This window comes from Penaeus monodon, unplaced genomic scaffold, assembly GCF_015228065.2.
Source record: "Penaeus monodon isolate SGIC_2016 unplaced genomic scaffold, NSTDA_Pmon_1 PmonScaffold_89, whole genome shotgun sequence".
NCBI lineage: Eukaryota > Metazoa > Arthropoda > Malacostraca > Decapoda > Penaeidae > Penaeus > Penaeus monodon.
The window spans coordinates 24906-33057 of record NW_023664214.1 but is presented as its reverse complement, the minus strand read 5'-3'; the positions used below and the strand labels follow the sequence as shown (position 1 = coordinate 33057).

At 45.3% G+C, this 8152-nt stretch overlaps 2 protein-coding genes across 2 annotated transcripts; both read right to left on the bottom strand.

The window, feature by feature from the left end:
* Positions 1–2079: 2079 nt before the first annotated feature.
* On the bottom strand, positions 2080–4296 carry LOC119571970. The gene is made up of 4 exons (XM_037919026.1): positions 3340–4296; positions 3106–3217; positions 2345–2942; positions 2080–2221 (listed from the first exon to the last, which is right to left on the bottom strand). The coding sequence occupies exons 1-4, from the start codon at positions 4294–4296 to the stop codon at positions 2080–2082; spliced, it is 1809 nt and encodes a 602-aa protein (XP_037774954.1).
* A 2769-nt stretch (positions 4297–7065) lies between these two features.
* On the bottom strand, positions 7066–7799 carry LOC119571969 (lisH domain-containing protein C1711.05-like). Its single transcript, XM_037919025.1, has 2 exons — positions 7650–7799; positions 7066–7464 (listed from the first exon to the last, which is right to left on the bottom strand). Exons 1-2 carry the CDS (start codon positions 7797–7799, stop codon positions 7066–7068), a joined length of 549 nt encoding a protein of 182 aa, XP_037774953.1.
* Between the last annotated feature and the right edge of the window lie 353 nt (positions 7800–8152).

Below are 8152 nucleotides of genomic sequence, written 5' to 3'. Positions count from 1 at the left end.
AATTATCGTTTCGTTTTTAACATTGGTGTAGAGGTTTGTCAGGAGAAAATAAATTTGAGTGGAACCCCCTAGGCTCCTTCTCAACACGCAGTCTCCAACTAACTAGCAGGAACTAACTCTGCCGCTTTAAAACAGAAACACTGTAATACGCCAGACATATTATTTGGTGAACACAGTAATCAGAAGAACTGAAGGTGTTTTCACCAGATATCCACTGCCCTGCTGCCGACAGTTTAAACCGCAACCCTGGTATAGGGAGCTAATAGGGTGCTATCCTTGTTCAAGGGAACCCTAGGGGGGCAGTTTATTGTCTTACCCGGACAACATATATATATATTATATATATATATATATATATATATATATATATATATATATATATATATATGTATATATATCTATATATATTATATATATATATATATATATATATATATATATATATATCTGTGGGGGTGAATGTGTTTGTGTGTTTGTTTTTGTGTGTGTGTGTGTGTGTGTGTGTGTGTGTGTGTGTGTGTGTGTGTGTGTGTGTGTGTGTGTGTGTGTGTGTGTGTGTAAATGGTTCAGTAAATGGCTAAGGAGGAGGATATGTTTTGTCAATCACTTTACTATGTCCTAAAATGAAAGCGTAAGTAGAACAATTTGTCCTAAGAAGAAGAACGTGTCAAGTGGGGTTTTAATTACTTTGGATTTGTTAGGATTAGCGAGTTTTGTAGAGTACCATCATATTGGAGAGAGAGAAATAAATCTTTAGGCTTAATAGGTTTTTATCTATACTTCGCACACAAGGAAGCTGGGCCTGAACTTAATTCTAACAGTGCGCGTCTCGGGCGCGTCAATCGTGGGAGCGTAATTGTGCGTAATATCTCGGTGGGACAGGTGCAGGATTCCTTCGTTTACAGCCATAAGCTGGGCTTAATATTAACTTGCGGTGATGATAAAAAATGTAAGCCGATATGATACATGGTGTCTGTAATGCATTGCATTATTTGCAACAGGAGAGACTACCATCAGTTAGTTACCTGTTACTTATTCACCAATACCTAAAAACTAAAGGAGCATAAATTCCAGCATTACTGAGGTACTTAGTAACATTCATAATCCCAGAGTAAATTCCATGTAGAGTGGGCAGGTAGGTGGGTTTGGGCTTGGAGTAGGTAACTGGCATGTATCTTAAAACTATGTGTGAATAAGCGAACGATTAGCGTGAGAAAATATAAGATGATACAGGTGTTGTGAAAAACAGAACGATATACACTCATTCTTAGAGGAAGTAGTAACGAAGCACTTACTAGTAGGGTACAGTATGCGGGTGAAAACTATAATATTACAACGAAAGTCGCAGCAGTAAATATGATTAACATAACGGGGAAACAAAGTATCCAAATATATCAATTGTGGCCGCCGTAGAACGCCTATGATTTGTCGTTGGGTGTGGGGTGACTGATACCACTGCGTAGCACTCGCTTAAGATTTATTCGGTAGCGGTCAAACCTGTTAATTAATACATCGATTATAGGAATGCGTGCATACAATACATAAAACCACTAATAACAACATATATTAGATTATAAGATAAAGAACTTCCTACAATATTAGATACATACGCATTGCGGGAACAGTCAGAATATCAGCTGATTCCAGTATTCTATGGGCGTCTTGACGGCACGGAGGTTCTCCTCGAACTGCCCTCACCCTTTAAACATACATATGCTGCGACGTCAAGTAACATTCTACTTCATATGTTATACATTAGTTGGGTCATGATCCCACTATCCCCCAGCATCGATCACATGAAGAGCCACCATCACTTCCTAGGGAACGACCCCTCACACAAACAAGTTTTGACAGGTCAGCTCTTATGGTTGATATGGACCATGTGTTGACCCGGCGGTCACAACCGACTAGGCCTCCTCCAGGAGGTTGTGACACAGAAGATGAATTTTATACGATACAGCCTCTCCGATTGTAGTGTTACAGAATAAGTGATATACAGAATAATATGAAGTATGTGATTTACCAGCGGCGGCTACACTCCCCCCTTTGCTCCACTGTGGAGCAACCAAATAAACCCGGTTAGGATAATGATGCTTCTAAGAGGCATAACTTCACTATGGGTCTGACGAGGACTCCAGAACTAGTCCGGACTTTTGCCTTTCTCACGAGGCCATCTTCACCGGCTATAGCCTCCGTCACCCTCCCTAGCCTCCACTGATTCCTGGGAGTATGTTGTTCGACAATGAGGACAAGGTCTCCTTCTTGAAGATTTCTGGATGGCTTCAATTGTTTCTGTCTCATCCTCAATGTGTTCAGGTATTCAGCTTTCCATCTTCTCCAGAACCTATCTGCTAGGACTTGTGCATGGATCCAGGCTCGCCCATATGTGTTGTCAAGTGAAGCATTGTCATCTGTCTGCACCTGGATACCATCTCCTACACTCATCCTCAGGGCATGGTTAGGGGTCAAAGCTTCTGGTTCTGTGACATCGCCCGGGATCGCGGTAATAGGGCGGCTGTTCATTGTGGCTTCTACTTCAAAAAATAAGGTTCGTAGTCGATCATCATCTATTCTCTGCATGCCTATGATCGAAGAGAGAATCTTCCGTATGGTTCGAATCTGCCGTTCCCACACGCCTCCCATGTGGGATGCTGCAGGGGGCTGGAAAACCCACTCAATGCCCCTCTGTTTACATGTGTCATCAATGGATTTGTTCTTAGACCAGGCATGAACTGTTGCTCGGAGCTCCTTTTCAGCCCTCAAGAAGTTTGTTCCTCTATCAGAGTAGATCTTCATAGGGGTTCCTCTACGGGCTATAAAGCACATAAGTGCGTTGAGAAAGGTGCTAGCATCTAGAGACTTCAAGGGTTCAATATGGACAGCCCTGGTGCTGAAGCATGTAAAGACACAACCAAATCGCTTCTCTGTGTGTCTTTTACATACTACATGAAATGGGCCAAAACATCCACTCCAGTGTGGTAGAAAGGGGGGTGCCACGGTGTAACTCGTTCAACAGGTAAATCTCCTTGCCTCTGAGTCAGGGTTTGCTATTTACTCTCCGGCAGGTGAAACAGTTACGTAGTATTCGGTCGACTAAAGGCCTACCCGCCACTATCCAATATTTCCTCCGTAATTCTGCTAAGGTGTGTTCTCTGCCAGAGTGCCTCGCATGGAACACATGAATGTCTTGAACTATTAAGGTGGTTACAGGATGATCCTTTGGTAAGATCAGTGGCCTTTTAGAATTCTGGTCGATATATTCATCGACTCTCCGTCCACCTACACGTAACATGCCCTGGTAAATCCAAGGGGGGTTTCCAAACGATAAAGGCGGCTTGCCTTCAAATTTTTTCTTTTCTTCAATATGTCCAACTCTTCAGCAAAGCAGGTCATTTGCACTTGTCTGATGATAACCATCCTCGCCGCTTGGACCTCCATAACGCTGAGGTTAGAGTCCTGGTGTGAACACTTTTTTCTGCATGCTGAACAGAATCTACGTAGCCATGCTACAATTCGCTGCAGCTTATACCACGAGGAATATCGCTCAAACAGTGGGTCCACAGGTGCGACTTTAATTGCGCCAGCTGCAAATGATATTGTCATATTCTTAACTTCAGGATCATCATTTGAAATCCCAGGAAGTTCTGGTGGAAGAGGCCAGGAGGTTTCAGGTAAGAGGAGAAATTCTGCCTCTTCCTTCCAATCCTTTCTTTGCATTAACTCTATAGCTGATAGACCTCTGGAAGCAGGATCAGCTGTGTTGAGCTCTGATCTTACATGTCTCCACTGTTGGGGAGATGAATTTTTGTGTATAATCCCCACTCGATTCGCAACGAATGTGTGGAATCGACGGGAGGTGTTTTTGATGTACTGCAGAACAATAGTACTATCAGTCCAGAACACGGAGTCATCAATAGGCAAAGAGAGCTCCTTCCGCAATTTTGCATCTGATGTGGCTGCCAGGACTGCTGCTGACAACTCCAGTCTGGGGATGGTGGTTGTCTTTATTGGAGCCAGTCTTGTTCTTGCCAACATGAGAGCACAGTGAGTGATGCCCGACACATCTTGTATCCTCAAGTAAGAAGCGGCTGCAAACGCCTTTGTGGATGCATCACAGAAATGATGTAGCTGCACACTGCCGATTTTTCCAAGATTCATAGGCACTATGCACCTGTTGACACAGAAGCCTTCCAATTCCCTTAGTTCACTGAGCCATGCATTCCATTTTACGGAATTCTGTGAGCTAAGCTCTTCATCCCATCCTCGTTGACGTCTCACTTCTTCTTGGTAGATCATCTTTGCTCTCACCGTGAATGGGGCTAACAAGCCGAGCGGGTCATATACTGACCCCATGACGCTTAGCATACCTCTTTTTGAGATCGGTTTTGTTCGGTACAGTTACTCTGATCTGAAGCACATCACTCTCTAGGCTCCACAGGACCCCCAAGGCTCTGTCAGTTGGTAGGTCCTGTTTTGTCAGATCAATATCTTTAACAGGAGGACTCCTGTCCTCCTGTGGGATCGCAGTAATAACCCTTTTTGAGTTGACATCCACTTAGTTAAGTGAAAGCCACGGGTTTTTAGGTGGTCCTTCAACTGCTTTGCCTGGTGAATGGCCGTTGCTTCTTTCCCTCGACAGACATCAAGAGGTCATCTACATAGAAGTTCCTTTTTACATCTGCTAATTTGATTTTAGATAGTGTCCTTAGGAGAGCAATGACGCACATGCGGGGCTCCAAACACCTCCAAATAAGTGCACAGTCATGCGATACACCTTTGGCCTCGCAGAGAAATCCCCCTTTGGCCACCACAAGAACCTTAGAACATCACGGTCCCTTGGGGTGACCTTTACCTGGTGAAACATAGCCTTGATATCAGCAGCTACTGCAACTCTTCTTTCTCTAAACCGGAGCAGTATGCCCAGCAGGTCATTCATCAGGTCCGGGCCTTGCATGACCTGTTTATTTAGGGTGGTGCCTTCAAAGGAAGCAGCACAGTCGAACACTATGCGTATTTTCTCAGGTTGTTTAGGATTGAATACCGGGTGGTGTGGTAGGTACCATGTCTTCCCTGGCGGTCCTACTCCCTTTGCTTGCTCAGCATGTCCTTCTTGGAGTAACTTCTCCATTTCTGCTACATATTTAGCCTTCAGGGTTTCATCCCTTTGAAGACGTGTTTTTAGGCCGGCAAGTCGTCTTTTCACCATTATCCAATTGTCTGGAAGTTGGGGGCTCAGTTTCCTTAAAGGGAATTGGGAATTCATGATGTCCATCAACCATGGTTCCCTCTTTGTCCCACAGATGTAGGACTTGATAGTCCTCCATTGATCTTCCCTTTTCGTCTGTGTGCTCCTCTCCGAGGTCCCAAAATCTTTTTAGCTGATCATCCAAACATGGTGCTCGTGCTGTGGTACAGGGCACTTCACTTATGTAGGTCCCAAAATTTGTTGCTCCCAGTGATCTGCTCACAGGACCGTTAACCGCCCATCCTAATTTTGTCCTAACAGCAAAGGGTTCACCTCCTCTCCCCCTTCTGACCTCCAGAGGCATAAGCGCTGAGGGAGCGTCCTGTCCGATCAGTAACTCGACACTGCAGTCTGGTGGATTTTCCTGTGTAGGAACCAGGTCTCGTAGGTGTGGCCAGCGAGCGGTGTTCAATTGGCTCGCTTTAGCGTTGATCAGACCTTCAGGGAAGGAGTCGAGGACGATCACCTGACGGAGTCGCATAGTGGTATTCTTTCCCTGTGAACAGTCCCTTGACCATGAGATCAACCTGTTTGGCATCATGGTAAGTTTCCTGTGTCAGTGTAGTAATCACCGTTGTCTCTCTTCTCTCCTTTGGCCGAAGCATTTCTACTACCTTGGTGGAACAGAAAGAACGGGAACTACCGGAGTCCAGCAAGGCACATGTCATTAGGGTTTGACCATCGTTGTCTTCAGCGGCTGTTAATATCACTTGAACGATGGGGAGGGCCACTTCACCCCTTACAGCTCCCATCTGTGCCGTCGGTGTCCTCCGTGAATGGTTGCTTTATCATTGTTGTTGTGAGGCTGTAGCTTCAACAGTCTGTCCCAGTCTTTCATTTTCACCATTATTTTGGGAGGCACTTTGAGTATCATGTAACCACCGTGAATGCTTTCCTCCACAGCCATTAATGTCGCACGGTTTCGCCTTACATTCTTTATATAGGTGGTTGTCCCTAAGGCATATGAAGCATCTCCTCTGAGCTGTCACTACATTTTTGCGATGCTCCAGGCTGAGTGACTTGAATACAGGGCACATAAAAATGGGGTGGGGCTCTGTACACAAACGACATTGATCACCTCGTTTCCCGGGTTCAACATTAGTTTTTGTGAATAGTCCTACATCTCTAGTTTGTTGTTTTGGCACGGACGTGAATGCTCGTCTGGGAAAGGTATCTACGATCTTAAATTCTCGGCCTCGTTTTGCATCACGGAACTGGGTCTTGGAAATGCCCGAGGGTTGTGGGCACGCCTGCTACGTGCGGCGTCCATCTCCTTCTGTAAGAATTTCTTTACGTTTTTCAAACGAGGAATCTTCGATCGCCTTTTGCCAGTCCAAATGGCATGCCACTTGGATTGGAGTCGATCGTCCATTCTGTCCACCAGACTTCTCACCACATGTGGGTTGTCAATATGGCTCAGCTTCCCAATTTTCTTTTCAAAATGAATATGGGACGTCAGATTTAGGCACACCTCCGAGATGACCTCATGGTCACCTTCCCTCACACGTGGCCCGCTTGTTAGCTCTACTTCTATGCGACTCATGTACAGATTTTTATCTCCATATTTCGTATCAAGGATTTTTAGTGCTGTCTTTAAGCCCTCCTTCTTTGGCAGTCCCATACAGTGAGTAATGTACCTTTTCACCTTTGTATCGCAAAGATCAAATAAGCGGTTCAGTTTTACCTGTGGGGGCATTGAGGTGCGAAGTACTTCTTGCTCAAATCGACTGCAGAAGGCCCAATACTCCTCAGGACTACTTCCATTTAGCTTGGGGAGTTTTACTTGCAACATTTGTATTACCTCCACTAATGTTTTTTCGTCAGCACCTTGATCGGATGGTTTTGAGCGGGAGCGGTTCTTCTGGGATTTGCGAGTTTTTCGTTTTGGCCGGTTTTGATATGGCATCATCATCACTTGAAGTTTCAGTAGTGCTGTGTTTTCGAAGTCGTTTAGATCTCCACCGTTTTTCGTCGATGCTCGATGATTCTGATTCAGTGTCTGAGCAGCTGTCCTCATCACTTGTGGATTCTGATGTAATGTATTTTTGTCGCCTTGATTTCCGGTTTTTATTGTCATCGTCATCACTCGAAGATTCTGAAGCAGAGTCCTTATGGCTTTCTTTCCTCACAAGGTCTCTCCGGAGTCCTTTTAATTCCTCCATAACGTCACTCCATAGGATTACAGAGTCTGCCATACGACTTTCTGAGTGGGGCTCAGACTGGCAGAGTTGATGACGGGGTAGACTTGGGAACTTTCCTTCCCCCTACGTTCGCTCATTGGACTAAGAGGAGTCCATTCTCCAGAGTTGATAATGGAGTAGACCTGGGGCTTTCCTTCCCTCTTGACATTCCAGGAGCAGGAAGGGCAAGGGGTGTTTCTTCACTTGTTTCCCCCCTTCCTCGCAAGGTCTCTCCGGAGTCCTTTTAATTCTTCCATAACATCACTCCATAGGATGACAGGGTCTGCTATGCGACTTTCCGAGTGAGGTTCATGCTGGCCAGAGTTGTCGATGGGGTAGGCTCGGGAACTTTCCTTCCCCCTATATTCGCTCATTGGACTAAGAGGAGTCCCTTCTCCAGAATTGATGATGGAGCAAACCTGGGACTTCCTTCCCCTTTCGACATTCCAGGACCAAGAGGTGCGAGAGTCGTTTCTTTCACCCGTTCTTCCACCATTAGGTTCGCAAATTTTTCAGACTCTCTTATATCCTTGTCTGACCACACCACATCGTCTCTAGCAGTGTCTATTTCTACCTCCATCCTTTCTTGCGTCCACCGACTATTTCCAGCGGGAGACGTGTCTCCTGACATCTGATCAACACCGTGTGGGTTTCCTGTTTTTAGTCAATGAAGCACTGTGTGTTTTAACTCTGCAGGAATGCAGCACCGTGGGTTTTTCACTCTGCA

What these genes read in the sequence shown, in the direction of transcription:
- LOC119571969 (XM_037919025.1), bottom strand. Translation starts at nt 7,799, where the DNA reads ATGAGCGAATATAGGGGGAAGGAAAGTTCCCGAGCCTACCCCATCGAC. An exon ending in AAGGACTCCGGAGAGACCTT is followed by an intron (nt 7,465 to 7,649) that starts GCGAGGAAGGGG and finishes CAACTCTGCCAG; the next exon opens with TCTGAGCCCCACTCAGAAAG.
- LOC119571970 (XM_037919026.1), bottom strand. Translation starts at nt 4,296, where the DNA reads ATGATCTACCAAGAAGAAGTGAGACGTCAACGAGGATGGGATGAAGAG. An exon ending in GAAATATTGGATAGTGGCGG is followed by an intron (nt 2,943 to 3,105) that starts GTAGGCCTTTAG and finishes CATTTCATGTAG; the next exon opens with TATGTAAAAGACACACAGAG. An exon ending in GCACAAGTCCTAGCAGATAG is followed by an intron (nt 2,222 to 2,344) that starts GTTCTGGAGAAG and finishes ACATACTCCCAG; the next exon opens with GAATCAGTGGAGGCTAGGGA.